General features: G+C 41.8%; 1 protein-coding gene across 3 annotated transcripts in view; it reads right to left on the reverse strand.

The window, feature by feature from the left end:
* Window positions 1-19,142, reverse strand: part of SMC6 (structural maintenance of chromosomes 6) — a 217,853-nt gene that overhangs the window by 164,057 nt on the left and 34,654 nt on the right. For all 3 annotated transcript variants that reach the window (XM_019520781.1, XM_019520780.1, XM_019520782.1), the window contains 6 exons: window positions 17,460-17,620; window positions 15,171-15,306; window positions 13,417-13,497; window positions 9,916-10,086; window positions 5,934-6,071; window positions 2,696-2,841 (listed from right to left, as the gene is read on the reverse strand). In XM_019520781.1, coding sequence (XP_019376326.1) covers window positions 2,696-2,841; window positions 5,934-6,071; window positions 9,916-10,086; window positions 13,417-13,497; window positions 15,171-15,306; window positions 17,460-17,620 — 833 coding nt within the window. The remainder of the gene's footprint in view (window positions 1-2,695; window positions 2,842-5,933; window positions 6,072-9,915; window positions 10,087-13,416; window positions 13,498-15,170; window positions 15,307-17,459; window positions 17,621-19,142) is intronic.

A 19,142-nucleotide genomic window follows, 5' to 3' on the forward strand; every position in this document is an offset into this window, starting at 1 on the left:
GAGGGACCTGAACCTATTCAGCCTCAGCAAGAGGAGGCTGAGGAGGGACCTGGTGGCTGTCTACAAACTCATCAGGGGAGATCAGCAGCAAATAGGAAGAGCCCTATTCTCCCCAGCACCACCTGGGGTGACGAGGAACAATGGTAATAAGCTGATGGAGAATAGGTTTAGGCAATATTTTACAGTTAAGGTGGCCAGAATCTGGAACCAACTTCCTAGGGAAGTGGTCCTCGCCTCTACCTTGGGCAAATTCAAAGAGGTTAGATGATCATGCATCTGGGGTCTTCTGAACCCAGCATTCATTCCTGCCTGTGGCAGGAGGTCAGGCTAGATGATCTGTTGAGGTCCCTTGTGACCCTAGCTACTATGAAACACTTTTCATAGACGAGCCCACAAACTTCATTTCATAAATCTCCTGAATACAAGAAATCATGGCCTAAATACAGGCACTGGATTTAAGGCACATTATAACCTGCCTGCCATCCAGGTAACCTCTCTACATTTTACCAGCTACATTGCATCACCAGGCCAACGTTCCCTGAAACTACCTGTCTCTTACTTATTGTCTCCCAATCCTCACTGCCATGCATCTGCATTTTCACAGACCTGCATTTTGCATATTGGCTTTTATTCCATCCAGGAGAACACAAAACAGCAGACTCTCCCTATGCCTGAAGAAGGGCGTTTGTGCTCAAAAGCTTGCAAAGAACAATTTTTACAACTATTTAGTTGGTCTAATAAAAGATAATCACACATCTACCCAAAGAACCTTGTCTGCCAAAGTAAGCAGCAGGCACTTTGTTAAACCCTGTGGAACCTGGAGGTACTACAAAACCAGGAAAACATCCTGAGATGTGCAAGTCATGGAAGACATGAGAGGGGAGAGAGACACGCTTTTGTTAAGGTCAATAAGGAGAAAGAGGGGTGCAAATTACTCAAAGCCCAGGCAAAGATGAAACTTGTGGGACTGCCCTCACTAGCTAAGACTCAAAAATCCCCGAAAAAAACTTCTGAATACCTGGCTGCCGATTCTATCCTCAGGACTATGTAAGACTTACGCAAAGTTTCTGTTGTGTCTTGACAGGTTAAGTTGTGTGCTGTGGCTGTCCTATTTAGTGGTGTCTTAGCTTTGGGCCCCTACCTGCTGTGCACAGGCCAAGTGTTGTCAAGGGATCAGGAAGGAATGATGGAACTTTAGTAAGTAAAGGTCTCTATTGGTAGACAAGATTCTTTGGGTAAATGTAATATTTTTTTATTAGACCAAATATATATTGTGCCAAAGGTCTTACCACCTGTTGGGAAATGGACAAGTTGAAGGGGTTAGGAAAAATTATATATAATTGCTGGGTGGTATCTGGCTAAAATACAACTGGTATTTTTGCTTCAGGACAAGTATGCCCTAAAGCGAACTGACTATGTCCAACATCACCCAACAGCAACTTACCGGGTGAGTTTTGGTATGCAGCTTCCCAAAGAGAAGCTTAGCACCTTCCAACACTGCTAGCTTTTTGACATATTTTCCAGGAAGGGAAAAAATTCAGCCTAACGGATTCTCTTTTAGGAGAAGAAAAGTTAACAACAAAAAATGCCTATTTTCTATATATAAATCTGTGAGCATGGAATGACATATTTAAAATTGCTACAGAGTACAACACAGACCCCCCACTTTTTGCAATCTTTAAAATCAAGATTCATTTGTCCCCCCTTTTTAAAAACAATAATTCTCATTCAACCACAAGTTATTGGACTTGATACAAAAATTACTGGGTGATGTTTTATGGCCTGTACATGCAAAAAATAGACTGGATGACATACATGTAGCCATAAGAAACCATTGTCAACATCTAGCTTGACTCTTTATATAGCACAGGTTATAAGGCTTCCTCAAATTGATTCCTGTTTGAAGTAGATACAGGGGTGTCAACTTCACCTTTGGGCTGGATGTAGACCACAGGGATTCCTCCTGGACCAGATCTGCAGGGCCACTGGGTCAAGCGGTGGTCTCTGCACAGCCCTTGCTTGCCTCCTGGTGTCAATAGCTATGTCCATCAGGGCCCAGAGGCCCCAAGTTCTGCAGGAGGCCACACACAATTCCTTTCCCCCACAATTTCTGATAGCCTGCCAGACTACTGACAGGCCAGATGGAACAGTTCTGCGAGATGAACCCAGACTGCAGTATGTTTGACACCCCTGAACTAGAGCATACATCTTTTCAAACCAGTCCTTTTGGCCTTATATTCAACAAATCCTTCATCTCTAAAAACAGAACCGTCATCAAAAAGCAGATGAACAGGCACATCTGACACTAGTTGGACCTTACCTTGGATGAACACTCTTCAAATAAAGGTGGCTAGTGTCCTACAGCCAGCACAGACCCTGGAGGACCACCTTAACTCTTCTTTTTTGTTATGTATCCACTAACAGCTATTATAAAATTGATTGGGACAGGATCCTAATTTGGGTTCTATGAAGAAGCTAGCATAAACTTCTGGGTGGTGAAAAGGTAATAATACACAGGAGAGAAATAAATTAAGACTCTTAGAACTACATGTTTTAAGATATCCATCCTCGCTTACCAGGATATTTATAAAAAAAATGTAAATGCACACATACATTAATATGCTGACCCCCAAAAGTAACAGTCCTACTCCTCTCCTTCAAAAGATGTAGATATTAAATTGCCATCATTGCTTACTTTATTATTTCGTCTCTGTTTCCATGACGATCTGCTTCTGAATTTATCTTTTGCCTTAAGCGATTCATTTCTGTGTCAAGACTCTTAACGGTTCTGTCGACTTCTATCCTCTCAGGGTAGATTTGCATGGCCTGTGCAATCTTTTCCTAAAGACATTTTTTAAAAAGCTATAAAATATTTATTATATTTTTATCCGACTCTCAATGGTGAATAGTGTGTACTGTAAACAGCAACAATGAAAAACAAGACCTTTGAAACAAGGATTGCTGTTTTTGCATGTCAATGTAAAACTCATTATGAGGGGCTTTTGGTTTCTGTCACCATTTCAAAAGAGATGCCAAGAGAGATACAGACATATCAGAAAGAAAGAGCAGAACACCTGTAACAGTCATGACAGCATTCTCCTGAGTGGGACTTCCCTAACCCAGAGACCAGAACCCAGGACACATACATTTTGCATTACTCATTAGAAAAAAAAAAAAGTCAACCAGAGACCATAGTCCAAAATTCTCTCCTTCTACACATCACTGGGCAGCAGTCATGCACCTTGTTACTTTCCCTCTCTCTGGACTTAGAAGTATTTTGTACTCCTTTCTCCTGTTGAAGTTAGGACCAGTGGGCAGGTATGGAGACTATCCTCATCTGATCTAGACATACCTATGCCTTGGTGGTTAGGATAGTCTGCAAAGCAGTGGAGCATAACTAAGACTGAAGACTGCTTATAACTTAGGTTTCCTGCTTCCTTAGCAAGTGCTCTAACAATGATATGATTCTATAAAGATGGATCCCCCCGCCCCATGGTGGAGTTGACTGGAAACACTCTCAGGCATGACAAAGACAGTACGAGCAGATGAGCACCTAACATCACAACATATCTTGGCTTGTACAGTAGCAGAACTTTAATCAGTTAGGCAGAATTTTGTGGATCGCTCACCTGTACTTAGGGTATTTACATTTTGCTACAGTGCCTTTTAGGCAACCAAGTTCTCCTCTCATTCCACCTCTTTTTTTCTTTGCATTTAGCCGTTACTGTTTTACTCACTTTTTCTTGGCTGCTCAGAACTTAAAATTTCTAAATTCAGTTGTCTAACACCTAACCAGTCTCCATGGAGGTTTGCAATTCCAAAACCTCTGGCTGCTACGCAAGAAAACTCCAAACCCATGAGCTTTGCCTGCTCAGTGGAGCTTCTTGATGGACTGACTCCAGAAGTTGCTTGCTCTTTTAAGTTGCAGCCACTTGAGCAAAACTTGCAAATGGTTCTCATTAGTCCTGTGTAAAGCTATGAGTGCTGATTTAACTCAGAGGAGATTCGTCCCAATTCAGCAGCCAAATCTCCAAATCCAAATCAAATCAGGAGACCAAGTCAGAAAAGATTGGAGAACTTCAGAGATTCGGGCAGTCCCTGCTCACCACTGCACGGTGCTGGATCTGGACTCCATGCCAGTAAGTAGGGGGTGGGGGAGTAGAGGAGGGAGGGGAAGACCACGTGGGGGGGGCCCTGCCAGGCCCCGTCTTCTGCCTGCTCCCCTAGTCCCTCTGAGTGCCCCCCCGACCCCTGCCTGCTCTCCCACCCCTTCCATGGCAGGCCCCGCCTGCCCCAGCTCCCAGTTCATGAAAAACAACAAAAAAACACCAAGCCCTGCACTCATCAGCTGCTGCAGCAGCTCTCGGTGCTTCTGGGGGCTCGTGGCAGAGCCCCCCACTCAGTGTGGGGCAGAAGGAATTGCCCCCCCACCTGGCAGCAGGTGGTGAGCGCAAGGCTTTTTTTTTTTTTTTTTTTTTTTCAAAGGACCCAGGAGGCTGAGGCCAGGCAGGACAGTCATTGACAGGGCTGGGAGAGCAGGCAGGAGATGGGGCCTGTTTGATGTGGAGATTTGGCAGCAGCCAAATCGATTCAGGACAGTGATTCAAATTACCGAATTGAATTGCTGCCCCCTGAATCAGCCGAATCCAAATCTTAAGCGAATACTAGCCGCTTCGCACAGGCCTAGTTCTTGTTATTTGCTACACACTCTCTTAGGTAACCTGAACAGCATTTTGCTTTTATCCCCAGTCTTGAATCTCTCTATTAAAACATCTCTGGTAAGGCAAAGAAGCAAAAAAGTAAGCATTTCTAGTGATTCAACTACATCCTAAACAAAACAAAACAAAAAAAACACTTAACCACACTATTTGGCCTCAGGCTAGGCACAGAAGCTTAGGTTGGGACATCTCTGGCACCGTCACTTGTTTAGAGATGCCACAGAACACATCCATGACTATTCTGTTTAATGGCTATTAATGGATCCATCATCCATGAATCCGTCTTTTTGAACCCAGCTATATTACCTGCCTCTACTACAGCCTCCTGTGGTAATGAGTTCCACAACTTAACTAAGCCCTGTGTAAACAGAAAAGGACCTTTTTCCTGTTAGTTTTACACCTGTCTCTTGCTAATTTCAGTAGATGTCCCCAGGTTCAAGTATTCTGAGACTTGATGAGAAACAGTTCACTATTGATTTAATCTGCACCCTTCAAGACCTCTATCATCTTCCCCCCCTCAGTCTTCTTGTTGCCATATTGAAGTCCTAACTTCTTAGTATTTCCTGGTCTGGCAACTGCTCCATATCCCTGACCATCTTGGCTGCTCCTCTCTAAACCATATGTCATTCTACTACATACTTTTTGAAATACAAATACCAGAACTGTGCATAGCATTCAAGATGCAGAAGCACCACAGATTGGTAGAGTGACATGGTGATTTTTTTTTCTGTTTTGCTTCCAATTCCCTTCTTAAATGGTACCCAACACTTTATTGGCTTTTTTGTCACCAGTGCACACTAGCTGATGTTTTCAGAAAACTAATCTATGACAACTCTAATGTCTCTTTCCTAAGTTATAACGGCACTAGGACAAGTCAAAGAGAAAAAAGGCCATTTCAAGTCACTTTCAGATAAAAGGCAGCACAGGTTGATATCTTTAAGACTATGAAAGCTTATGCCTTCCTGAATGAGTTTATCTTACAGATGCCACCCTATCCTGCCTTCTTCCTGGTTTAGGGCTAACACAGCTAAATACATTTTTCTCTACTCGGGGTATATCATTTTTAGTTGCCATAGTAGTGGCTAGGTAGCAGACAGCTAAGACTGCACTGTCCATCCACTTTGAAGAGGGAGGAAAAGAGTATCTAACTAATAAATGGGGCTTAAATATCCATCTTCAATACTCCACCAACCATTACATCAAAAACTGTAATACCTTCAATTTTTTTTCTTTAGAAGCCAGAAGTTCTTTTTGGGTGTTTATGGATGCCAAATGTTGTTTCTGTTTTTCTTCATAGTGTTGCAAGTGGCGTTTACATTTTTCCATTTCTGAATCAACTTGGTTTAATTCATCCTGTTTGGAAGACATTAAAATGTCAAATGTAAAATGATTTTAGTGGGTTTTTTTAATACTTGCGTTGTGTTTAATGACTTAGTATGGGGAAGTAAGTTGAGTCCTTACTGATCCACCCAAAAGATCCTTGAGTTTTCGCATTTAGTAAATGCCACTCCCTCACAACCTAGTGGTAGTGGCAGTAACTGATGGAAGAGCATATGCTCAATTCTGGCAGTACAAGTATAGTAAGATGGTAACTCACATTTTTCCCTTGATTAAAACATAATGCTGCTTATCTAAAGACCACATGCAATTCATAACAGCTTATCAATGTATGGCTGGGGAACAAAGTTACAGCTTTCCAAACATGATGTAACCTAGGACCCTGGATCAGCTGGGGGCTCCTAGACACAGGAGTGCATGGTGCGCCCCAGCAGCTGGGAGCTCAGATCAGCTGATGCGGCATCCAACTACGGGAGCTTGCTACCTGCCGGTGCAGGGGGAATCATGATCCCTGAACTGGCAATAAGACATGATGGGATCCAAGGCTGGATTCCACAATCATGTCTCTTGCCATGCATGCGTGGAAAAAAGTGCAATTGTGGAGATCCTGTATCAGACCTCATCATGTGTTTACTTGTACATCTGCCAGGGGCTTCAGCTTTCCAACTGTAATATATGAGGAACAGGGCAACATACAAGGTAAGAGTAATAATCCACACAGTCTGGCAACTTATTGCTAACAGTCATCACTATTAGGTATTTCAGAAGGAGAAAAACACCCATTACTAAACAATTACGACACAACTTGCCAGAAAAGAAGTTTCTCCTTCATGCCTATTAATTTTTAGTTGGGCTACAGAATGGACGCATGACCCTTTCTTAGTCAGTCCAACGTAACTGTCTCTCCTTTTTAACCGTCTTAATGCTCCATTAAATCAAGCTAACCTTTCTTCTGGAAAATCTGCTGTCTACTAACTACTGTTGCTCCCTCCTCTCCTATTTCACAGCCCTATATACTGTTTTTAGCTCTTTTCAAAATTACAGATCCACCCATGGAGATCAGTCTTCACATGGAGCTGGAGTTACAGCTTTTGTCTGATCAGGAAAGGCGGGGGGTGAGCAAGCTGAAGATTAGGCTCTGTTCATGCTCTATGCAGCTGTAATTATAGAAGTCTTTTCTTCTTTGTTTTGCTTTCCCTAAACAAAGTACACTTCTTACTTGGGCAGGGGGGAAGGGAGACTATTGTGTGTGAGAAAAAAAGGTGTTCTTGACCCTGATATACAGCAGAACCACTGGATAGCTGTGTTGTATGAAACATGTTCTTCTGAGTTTCACTGAACAAAACCTTGTATTTAAATTATGAAAAAAAGTAAATGGCAGCACACAATTTATGTTCTCAAAATAATTCAGTATTTCATCTCTTTCTGCAATTTTCCTCTTCAGGGTTCTTCTCTCCATACAGTTGATCTTTGATATTTCCTTATACAGAAGCACCTATTCTTCTACATATCTTGACCTATCCACATAAGTTCTATATCTACTACATCTTTCGTGAATGTAGAGAGATCAGCACTCAAAATACATTTTACATGGGGTATGCCAAATATTTATATAGTGGCATCTTATTTTCAGCATTATTTTCCATCACATAATTTGCACATCCTAACATTTATCTTTTGAACTGTCCCTGCTTACTGAACGTTTTTGAGTCTCTCCTGAGATGTTGCAGAACATAATGTTGTACATGTAATTCCAGTTATTACTTTCATTGTGCATTACTTTCTATTTGCCACTACTATATGTTCTAGCATTATATTGCCCATTCTCCTAAGCTTCAAGTCTCTCTGAGGTTTACAGCAACGATTTATAGCCTTGAAAAACCAATATAATTTCTTGTTAACCCTCTCCATTTAACGTAATTTTGCAGATTATACACTACTTAGTGTGGAATTTGAGGTGCTCTCTTGCCTTTACAGCTTATTGACAACCAACTGCTCACTCATCATCTTCACTAATTACTAGCCACATAAAAATACATCAATAGAACTGTAAAACAAACATCCCAATTCAGATGTGTCATATATTTAGTACAGAAAGTTGATTTTTGTTTATAAGACCATAAAAGGTTTAGAATGCAAATGTAAGTTAGCAAAGAAGTATATATCATATTTTTAAATAGCTATATTAAGCATTCCAACTGGGCATATTTTCTTGAAGAAATCAAAGGCTATTGTTTATTCACATATAGTCTGCCTGCAGTTGTGTGAGGGCTGTGGTTCTCAACTGGAGGTCCATAGGGGTGTGGTCAACTGGACTTCCCAGAATATTTTTGTGGGGCCGGGCAGTGTTGTGTGCTAAGATGTCAGGTTACTCCACATGGATTACCTCCTGAACAGAAAGCAGAATAGCTTTCTTAGTGAAATGCTGCAAGTGAGCTAGTGATTTGAATGACCAAGCAAATTAATTCAGATACAGCAGTACACCAATTTGGCTACACTACCTCCAGCACAGGTTGGCAGGACTTGCAGATCTATTTGGGTAACTGTGTTTGGGACTGTTTTGAACTAACATCAGGGCAAACTACACTAGTTCTGGTTCTAACTAGATTATTTCTAGTTATTACACACATCATTTTTCAGTTACGTTAGGTGGACTACAGGATCAGAAAGGCTGAGAATAACTATCTTACGAGCATGCACCTGATGACCTGGCTGACGTGCACGCAGGATCTAGCTCAGACACCTCGAGCAATCCCCTATGGTAATGGTTCTCAACCTTTTTTTAGATTTAAGACACCTCTTCAGAACTTTTCTTGGTTTAGGCATTAAAAAAAAACTACAGTGCACCTGCAGTGATATGCATGGTTTCCTTCCCTTGCATTAACTAGGACCTTCTGTGGCATAACCGTTGCTCCTCCGCACACACAGGGCTCTCCCTTTCCTTACCCATGAAGAGCACATAGACATTCTCTATTTTGCAGTTTCCTGCTGCTCCCTCTCCTCCCAGCTGGGCCTGGACATACTAATGGTAGTGCAGCCAAATTAGTATACTGCTGAGTCTGGATTAATTAACTCTGTCATTCAAGTCATTAGCCCATTTGCAGCATCTCACTAAGGAAGTTATTCTGCTTTCTCTTCAGGAGGAAGTACATATGGAACAGTCTGACATCTCAGCACAACACTGCCTGGCCCCACAGAAATGTTTTGTGAAGTCAGCTGACCACATCCCTGTGGTCCTCCAGTTGAGAACCACTGCCCTAACCCAATGCTAAGCAGACTATGTACAAAATAAACAGGTCAGGCTGGACAGTGTATTGCTGGCAGCAGCTTCACAGAGATCCCTGTGAGGCTGCTGTATCAATCTGCAGGTCTAGCAACCAATGCTGCAGCAGGAAGGGACGTAGCTTAGACCTGCCCATCCCTGGCTGCTCACGGTCTGCATTGGCTGCTTCTGGTGTTATTGTCCATAGAGCTCCCTGCTGCACTCCTGCCTACATTAGGTTTATCAAATAAGGCCTCTATCAAGGGAACATGGCTGAGTCTTCTGTTGGTGCTGACTGGCTGCAGCTAGCTGCAGTCAATAGATTTAACAGAAACCTAATGCATGTAGTAGAGCCTGTTTCTGCTGCAGCTGCTTCAAAGTTTGCCTCTCAGGTACCTCTTGGAAACAGAGGTGCATGGGATAGTTTCACAGGGCCACTGTAACCATGGCATCCTGGCTGAGAACCCTATTGGTTTGTTAAATGTTCTGGACATCTTTACCTTTGTTTTGGCAACCTCTAAATGGGGCTGTTGAAATGCTTTTGCATAGATAAGACAAATGTTACAGCAAAACCACATTTTTTAAAATCACTTTTACCTTAACAGGACCAGCTATTTCTTCTACTTGATGTATTTTGTCTTTAATTTCTTCAAGTTTATGTTCAGCTGCTCGTAGATTATTTTTCAGTTCCTCCATTATCACCCTCTGTTTTTGCATATCTTCTTTAACAGTTTCCATCTTATTCTTGTTTTCTTGAGCTTCATCTACCTGTTATTATACAAATTAAGTTTGTTTAAAAAAAAAAAAATCAAGAAGGGAAAACCACTCGCATTTGCCATTGCATCAGATTTTCATTTGACAGTCACTTTTTCTGGATGCAAGGTTACATGTAATATTAAAAAAATAGTCTAATAGAAATAGAGCACAGACCAACATAAAAATGAACAAAGCCCACCAGTGGATATTGACAGGAATCTCTTACAGACCACTGAATCAAACCAGAAAACAGGTGTTACTGCAGAAATACCTGTCTACAATGCATGAAAAGAAAGAGTATTTGTGAAGGACTTATTCTGGGTGATATGCTGAAGGGCTCATGCAGTACTTATCCAGTACTATAAAAAAAAACACAGGTTTTCAAAATTGTGATTTCTCAACACAAAAATATATACATAATGTAAGGTAATTTTATTTTGTACTTGAATATACTGAATTAATCATTGGACTGAAAAAGCTGATGGGACGACTCATAATGACCCAACTGGTATTAATTTCAGCAAAGACAGGAGAGTCCAACTAGCAGTCATAAGAAAGTAGGGCTGAAAGGGACCCTCATAAGGTCATCTAGTCTACTCCCAGTCCCCTTAAGGCAGGGTCGTCCTCAACTAAACCACAGCAGCCACATGTCTGTCTAACATGCTCTTCAAAATTTCCAAGGATGGAGATTCCACAACAGGTAGCCTATTTCACTGGCTGACCACCCTCAGACTCCAAAAGTTCCTCCTACTCTCAAATCCAAAATTTCCTTTGCTGTAGCTTGAGGCCATTGTTTCTAATACTGTCCCCTACAGCTGTAGAGAAAAAAAACACATCTCCATCCACTCTATTTTTCTTCTTCAAGTATTTGGAGACTTACCAAATCTCTGTCTTCTCTTCTCTAAACTAAACAACCTGAGTAAATTTAGACTTTCCTCATAAGTCTCGCCTCCCAGACCCATAAGCATTTTGCTTGCTGTGCTCTGGACCCTTTCCAATCATGCTTCTTGACACGGGGCCCAAAACCTGAATAAAGTAGAACCACAGAATCACAGAAAATTAGGGTTGAATGGGACCTCAGGAGGTCATCTAGTCCAACCCCCTGCTCAAAGCAGGACCAGCCTGAACTAAAGCATCTCAGCCAAGGCTTTGTCTAGCTGGGTCTTAAAAACCTCCAAGGATGGAGAGTCTACAACCTCCCTGGGTAACCTGTTCCAGTGTTCTACTACCCTTCTGGTGAGAAAGCTTTTATCTAACCTAACTTCCCTTGCTGCAATTTGAGACCATTGCTCCTTGTTCTGTCATCTGCCACCACTGAGAACAGACCAGCTCTATCCTCTTTGGAATGCCCCTACAGATAGATGAAGGTTGCTATTAAATCCCACCTCAGTCTTCTTTTCTCCAAACTAAGTCAGTCCAATTCTCTCAGCCTCTCCTAAGAAGTCATGTGCCACAACCTACTTTATGTAGTGGGGGTCCCAAAACTGGACACAGTACTCCAGATGTGGCCTCACCAATGCACAACAGAGGAAAATAAATCACCTCCCTTGATCTACTGGCCACACTCCTACTAATGCACTCCAGCATGCCATAAGCCTTCTTCACTGTTGGCTCATTTTGATCTTATTGTCCACTGTAACCTACAGATCCTTTTCTAAAAAGCTGCTGCTTAGATAGTTGGTTACCACCCTGTAGCAATGCATAGTTTTGTTCTGTCCTAACTGCAGGACTGGAAGAATGCTAACAAATCAAGATTCTACAAAGCCAAACACAATGACCCAAGTAGTTAGTTTGAAATTAATCCCAGACAAAATGGAAAAGCTGACATGGAATTCAACTGGTAAAGAATAGAAATTTGGAATTCATACCAATTTCTTATGTCTTGTTTAATTAACAAACCTAAATTCATTCAGGTAACTGAAGAGAGGAACTATATTAAGATTTTGACTTAGTACAGTAAAACAATCTGATTAAAATTAGTATTACATATGCATACAACATACTACATGGATTAAGAACCGGTTAACTGATGGATCCCCAAACATTCTCATCAATGGTGAAGGGGTACAGCTGTTCAGGGTTCCACAAGGTTTGGTATTAGACTTGACATCATTCAGAATTGACATCAATAGTCACAAAGTTAACAATTATCAAGCAACGCATGTGAGAGGCAGGAGACAGGCAGAATGGCACTCTCCTCCCCCAGGAAGCCTTAGTCAGAGCAAGCACAGTTCTGAACCCAATATGTATGCATGGGAATGAGGGGAGAGGGAGCAAATGGGATACTAGGGTCAGCTCACAGACAGCCCTGCACAGGGCTGAGCAGACCAAATGCTGTTGTTACAGCAGTGGCAGCTGTGGTCTTCCTTTCCCCCATCTACACACCCCGCCCCCCTGTAGTCTTGTACAGCAGTCACCAGAAGCACCTCCCTGTGCCCTTCCCTGTGTTCAATGAGTTTGCTATGCCTCTGCCATGGGGCTTATAACTGCAGCTGCTGGTGCTGCTTGTTGACACCAGAACCAAGGTGTTAACACTGCCACTATATTCAGCTCACCAGCGCGTGGGCTGCTGGAGCTATAGTATCAGCACAGCCAGCACCCAAGGGGTATATGCTGGCAATTTCAGTCACCATCAGCAACAGAAGCCACTAATTTCTGCAGCAGTATTTCACTCTCCAGTATTTCACAGCTAGGTGACTGTGGTTGATGCTGCAGCTCCCACAGCTGCAATGGCAGAGTTGAGTGGCAACTGCTAAAATCCTAGGCTACTGGCAGCCATTGCAAAGAGCCCCACAGGCCAGACCAACTTCCACGTGCCAGACCCAGACCTTGGGCCTTATGTTTGACACCCCTGCTTTAAAGCTAAAGGCTACTTACAGACATGGGGGAAAAAAGGCGCTTTATTTTAAGCTCGGTGGGCCCCTCCACCAAGCACAGCATGTGCCCAGAAGAGGATTTGCACTGGACGGACCCAGCTTTTCTACATCTGTATAGATTGGGCACTTCAGGGGGGGCTTTTTGGTGCTTTTATCTAATAACCGATTGACTCAGCTTTAGATAAGAGAGACAAAAAGACCTGCTGAAGTGCCCAATCTATAAACATGTTAGGCAAGCTGGGTCCAACCAGTGCAAATCCTCTTCTGGGCATGTGCTGGATTTTTTGTTTGTTTGGTTTTTTTCACATCTGTCGGTGACCAAAGACTTCAAGACAATTTGCAATTTCAGTTCTGTATTCTGGCTCATGTTCACCATAGTACTTGCTTGCCTGTTACAAACTCATTAACATCATCAAAAATACAGAATTCCATATCCATGTTATAAAGAATGTGGCAAATGTCTTACTAGTGTAGAGATGTCCACTGATTGGTGTTCTTCTACATTCTCGAGATCCGTTATTTCTATGCTTATTCTTCTTAGTTTGGTCTGAAAAAAAATATATGGGGGGGGGGGGGAGAAATAATTTGATAACAAAAAGCCCTACCAAAACAATTGATTCAATAGTTCACAGGCCCCAAAGAAAGAACTAACAACAAAAATTGCTCACGTAGCAAATCCATTCCTTTGCAATGGAAACTTAGTTCTGAAAGTAATATCCATTTTACTAAATGTAGTTCCACTCATTTTTTCCCCAAATAATGGGGAATGTAAAACTTCTTCAAAAAAAAATATTTTTGTGTAACAGCTTTATGTCAGTCCATTTACTAACACAGGACAGCTAGAGAGAGGTGCACATTCTACATATCACGATAGTAAATAACTGTACACCTGAATCATAGAAAATTAGGGTTGGAAAGGACCCCAGGAGGTCATCTCAAAGCAGGACCATTCCCAAACTAGATCATCCCAGCCAAGGCTTTGTCTAGCTGAGTCTTAAAAACCTCCAAGGATGGAGAGTTCACAACCTCTCTGGGTAACCTATTCCAGGGCTTTACTACCCTCCTGGTGAGAAAGATTTTCCTAATATCTAACCTAAACTTCTCTTGCTGCAACTTGCGACCACTGTTCCTTGTTCTGTCATCTGCCACCACTGAGAACAGCCCAGCTTCATCCTCTTTAGAACCACCCTTCAGGTAGTAAAAGGCTACTGTCAAATTCCCCCTGCAATCTTCTGCTTTGCAAACTAAATAAGCCCAGTTCCCTCAGCCTCTCCTCATATGTCATGCGTCTTAGCCCCTCACCATTTTGTCACCCTCTGCTGGACTCTCTCCTATTTGTCCACATCCTTTCTGTAGTGAGGGGCCCAAAACTGGACTCCAGATGTGGCCTCACCAGTGCTGAATACAGAATGTGTACAATGCTGGCTACTACAACTACAAATGCTGGCTAATCCAATTGTAGGGGGCAGGATAAATTTTGTAAGTAATATAGTCAACCAGAAAAAATGATTAAAAGACTAGAGATTTATGAAAAGATTAAAATAAAAGCATGCAGCTTGATTAATCAATAACTAAGAATGATGACAATGAGGAAATATTAATATATAACCAGCCAAAAATATAAGTGCTAAGCATAAGCAGGAAAAAAAAAGTAAGATTTCTGAAAAGCATATAAATGAGGATTGACGCAAAGAAATGGAGGAAAAAATTAACCTTGACATTGGGAAAACACATGATAGAAAATAACACATAAATTTCCTACATTTATCTTCCAAGGAGAGCAAAAGTTAGACTGACAAGAATTACTAAGTTTACTAAAGTAAGCAATCACAAAACCATAACCCTTTCTTTTCTTGTGTTACAAGGTATTTATCAGAATTTGCAGATTCCTTTTTAATCTTGACAGGGCTGAGCCATGAGCTCTTCTACTAAGGCCTCAAACTCTTGACCCCTGGGCTTTAAGCCTCTCTCCCCAGTTTCCACACCACCAGAGCAGCGTAAAACCGTAATGAGAGTATCCTAATGGAGGTCTTCTAGAATTCAGTCCTCTATTAAGCAAGGACACTAATCACAAAGGAACTAGGTTCCATACTCAAGAAATTTTAATAAATATATATGTTAAAAATCAGTATGCTGTGAGAGTCTAAATGCAGAAAGGTAAGTAGTACTGGTTAGAGAAGTGCTTTAATTTAGCAATATCTATTACATCTGTATTTCTACCTGCAGTTCTTTTTGGTGTTGACGATATTGATTAAGATAATCTTCATTTTGTCTGATCTCATTTTCAGTCGAACGTAAATGCTGTTGTGATGTTAACAACTGTGCCTTCTTATTTTCAACTTCATTTTCCAGAAGACTTACATAAATAAAGAAACAAGTTTACTTTGTTTGCAATCACATTAAAAAGGGACTCAACAAAACAGGAATTCTAGTGTAGCAAGAGGCTGTAATGACTGATGAAGTGACACAACATTCTACCACTAGGTGACCAGTTCTAACAAAGAATCAGCTGGTGACTTTTTTTTTTTTTAAATAAAAGTTTGTATTTCTTTTAAGAAAGCTTCAGATCAATATTCTCATCTTCTCTGAGTTCCAAAGGCAACTTTGTTTTAAAACAAACATATTGTGCACAGTTCTCCAGGTCACAGATTATGCAAAAGGAAAAAAAAAAAAAAATGTATTATGGTTGTAATTAATGCCTGAAGATGAAATTTAAAAACTCCCAATAAACAAAAGTGTGACTCACTGGGTCTATTTTAATCAACCAAGATTAGAGGAATATAAAAACTAATCCAAAACCTCTACGGTAAGACGTTATTAAAACACAAACTATTTTAAATGTCAGTAGTTAATAATTATTTTTAAGAAAACAAAAATTGTATCGTATTGATGCCAATTGTGCTTCATCATAGTTTTTGTAATTATTTTTTAATTCACTCAAACAACAAAGTGAATTTTTTTAAATGCGCCACGTTGAAAAATAATCAAAATAATCCAGATGTGATTACAAAAATCCATGACTGCAAAATTGGCAATAAAAATATGCTAAAAGCTTCCATTTAACCAAACAGCTGCAATGCTTAATCAAAGAACATTTAGTGCAGTACCAATCTGGAACAGAAACTAAACTACTTTCAAGCTAAAGTTAAGTAGCACTTGAGTTTTCAGAGTGTTTAGAAAGCTTTCAATTGAGATTTTTCTCTTTCTGTAAGGCTACAAATAGCCAGATTTCTCCAAGTATATTCTCCCCCTGTAAATTTCTACTCTGGACCACATGGTATAAAAATCATATCACACCAATTACAGTTAACTGCACCCTAAATTGCAATGTGACACATGCTCAGTGAATTAATGGAACCATAAAATGACAAATTACAAAGGTGTTCCACATAAAATGCAGAACAGTTTTGTGGCTGTTTTGTATGGTGCCTTGCAACGAATATGTGGCAAGTGCTACCCTAGCCTAATGTTAGCAATCAGCTGATTGTCAGCATCAGGGGGAAACAGCCTGCCCTAGGCCCCCCACACACTGGCCAAGCACAGTTTGCAGCATTACCCTGCAGTCTGCATGCAAGATACAGGGCAGGGCATTAAGAAGTGCCACAGGCTCTCACCACTGGCATGTTTGTACCTTCGCCCTGGACCCTGTATGTGGGACAAAAGGCAAGGCTGCAATCATGCCAGGTGTGGGGGGAAGGCCATGCCATTATGACTGGGCAGGGGGCAAACCCAGGTCCTAAACCCAGACCTGCCCCATGTCTGATCTCAATGTGGGAGTAGGCATGGGGTAGCTACCTAAGGTCCAAAAAATACAGGTGTGCATCCCAGCTGGGCTGCATGTGCCATGCAGTTTCAGGGTGCTGGAAATACCCTGAACTGGGGTATGGATGGAACCTCCCTTAACTTTAACCCTGAATAAAAAAGGGTTCAGTTAAACTTGCACTGCTACAGAAGCATTTGGATAAAGCCCTTACATCTTAACAACTTGTATCAGTATTCTTTGATACCAATTGTTACATTTCTTGATTCCCAAATTCTATCACAACTTTGAAAGAACGTACTATTTCCTTACAAGATATGACAATGGTGCTCAACTTTTTGGCCTCATAGGCCAGATGAGTGGCATGGGGCTAATCCATGAGCCAGATCGGGCCTTGGAGCCAACCTCTACCTCCTCCTGCCCCTACACACTAGGATTAGATCACTCCCTCTTGCCCCCAATATGTTAAGATTGGGTCTCAGGGGGTCACACATCGCCCCCTCCCACATCTTGTGCACTGGGATTGGGACCCTGGGGCCCAGCACCACCCTCATGCATGCCACCTCCATCCATCATGCAAGGCCTGGGGCTCCCCACAGGTCCAGAAATTCAGCAGCTGGGAAACCATACCACTGCTCCTGTCACCAAATTTCCAGACCCATAAGGAGCCCTGCAGGCTTGATGACAGCACTGTGGGCCTTATCTGGCCTGTGGGCTAAGGATTAAATTCCCCAGATATACAACATTACCTTATTTCAACATCTACATCTTTACTTAGGAACCTGGGTCTAGTGTTGTCAGAGGAGTAATATCGTCTCTCAAACACCTGATCACCTTCAGCAGTGAAAGCTTCTCGACAATTTTTTGGAGGTCCGTTACTCTGCATTACTTTACGAGCCACATGGCTGCTCTGAAAAACACAATGCTTTAATTATGCTTGTGGAAAGTTACCACAACATGGACTAGCAATATAGAACATTACCCATTAGCATGTTATCTTGCGAGACCCAAAACTCCCAACTACTTCTGAAAATAAGAACACAAGGTTAGAGGGCTACAGCTTAAAAAAGAAAGAAAGGAAAGAAAACCTGAATTTAAGAACTTTGTTTAATTTGTGTCTAAAGTTGCTACACTTCCTCAGTAAAAAAACAAAAACAGAACCTCAGATGGAAGGGGAGAGAGAGGAAAGAAAGGGAGGGGGAAGGTATGTCTGGGTGGTCATTTCCTGGACATAGGGACTGGAACCTAGTGCGCTACATTCCCAAACAAGTGCTTTCATCATCACTGAGTTAGAGTTAGAGTCTCTTCCTGTGCAAATTATGCAAAATATGGGCATTGACACTCCTGCTGATCAAGTCAGCACCTACACTAAGAAGAAAGCAGAGTAGAGGTGCAACTTATAGACTAACAAAATCAGACATATGCTTTTGTGAACCATAGCTCACTTTATCAGATGATAACTTAGTAATAAAATGGTAGCGTACCAGGTCTGGATGTTGCTGATCTGCTTGGTCTGCTGCCTGAGGTTCATGAGCAGCTCACTTAAATTTTAACATCTGAGGAATTGAGCTGTGGGTCATGAAAGTTTACGCATCTCTGATTTGGTTAGTCTATAAAGTACAGCTCTACTCTTCTTTCTGCCTGACCTCACACTAATATGGCTAACAACCTCTCTTTCTACCCTTAGAAGATACAAGGTGCTCCGAATTCCTAAGTAAACAGATGTGCCTAATGCTCATGTGAGTCAAGCTTAAAAAAAAAAGGGGGGGGGGGAGAGGGGTAGAAGTTCAGACATTTCCCTGTTCTTATCCAAATTCACCCTGTATTTACCTAAATTCAAAACAACTTGAGACCACAGCTGGGCACCACACTTTAACAAGGATATGGACAAGCTTGAGAGAGTCCAAAGAGCCACCTGTATGACTGGAGTCTTAAAAGGCAAGCCGTATGAGGAAAGGCTGAGGGATCTGGAACTCATCTGCCTGAGGAAAAGAAGGCTGAGAGGGGACCTGGTAGCAGCTTACCACTACTCTAGGGGTGTATAGCAAGGGCTTGGCAAGTAACTGTTTAACACAGCACCGGAGGGGAAAACCAGGAGTAACAGCCACAAGCTCCTGGAAGATCGATTCACGCTCAATGTTAGGAAAAACTTCTTTACAGTCTGGGTGTCCAGACTGGAATAAGCTCCCTCTGGAGGTGATGCAATCCCCTACCCTGGAAATCTTCAAGAGGAGACTAGACAGTCACCCTGCTGGGGTCACCTGACCCCCAGTTATCTTTTCTGTTTGGTGCAGGGGGCTGGACCTGGTGATCTTCCAAGGTCCCTTCCAGCCTTACAATCTATGAATCTATAAAACTTTGAATTTAACACCTGTCCCCTCCCCTCCCCCCCCCATCCCAATAGATTCTAGACATGGAAATTTATAAATTTG

Source organism: Gavialis gangeticus, unplaced genomic scaffold (assembly GCF_001723915.1).
Source record: "Gavialis gangeticus isolate Ggan-Ray unplaced genomic scaffold, GavGan_comp1, whole genome shotgun sequence".
Taxonomy (NCBI): domain Eukaryota; kingdom Metazoa; phylum Chordata; order Crocodylia; family Gavialidae; genus Gavialis; species Gavialis gangeticus.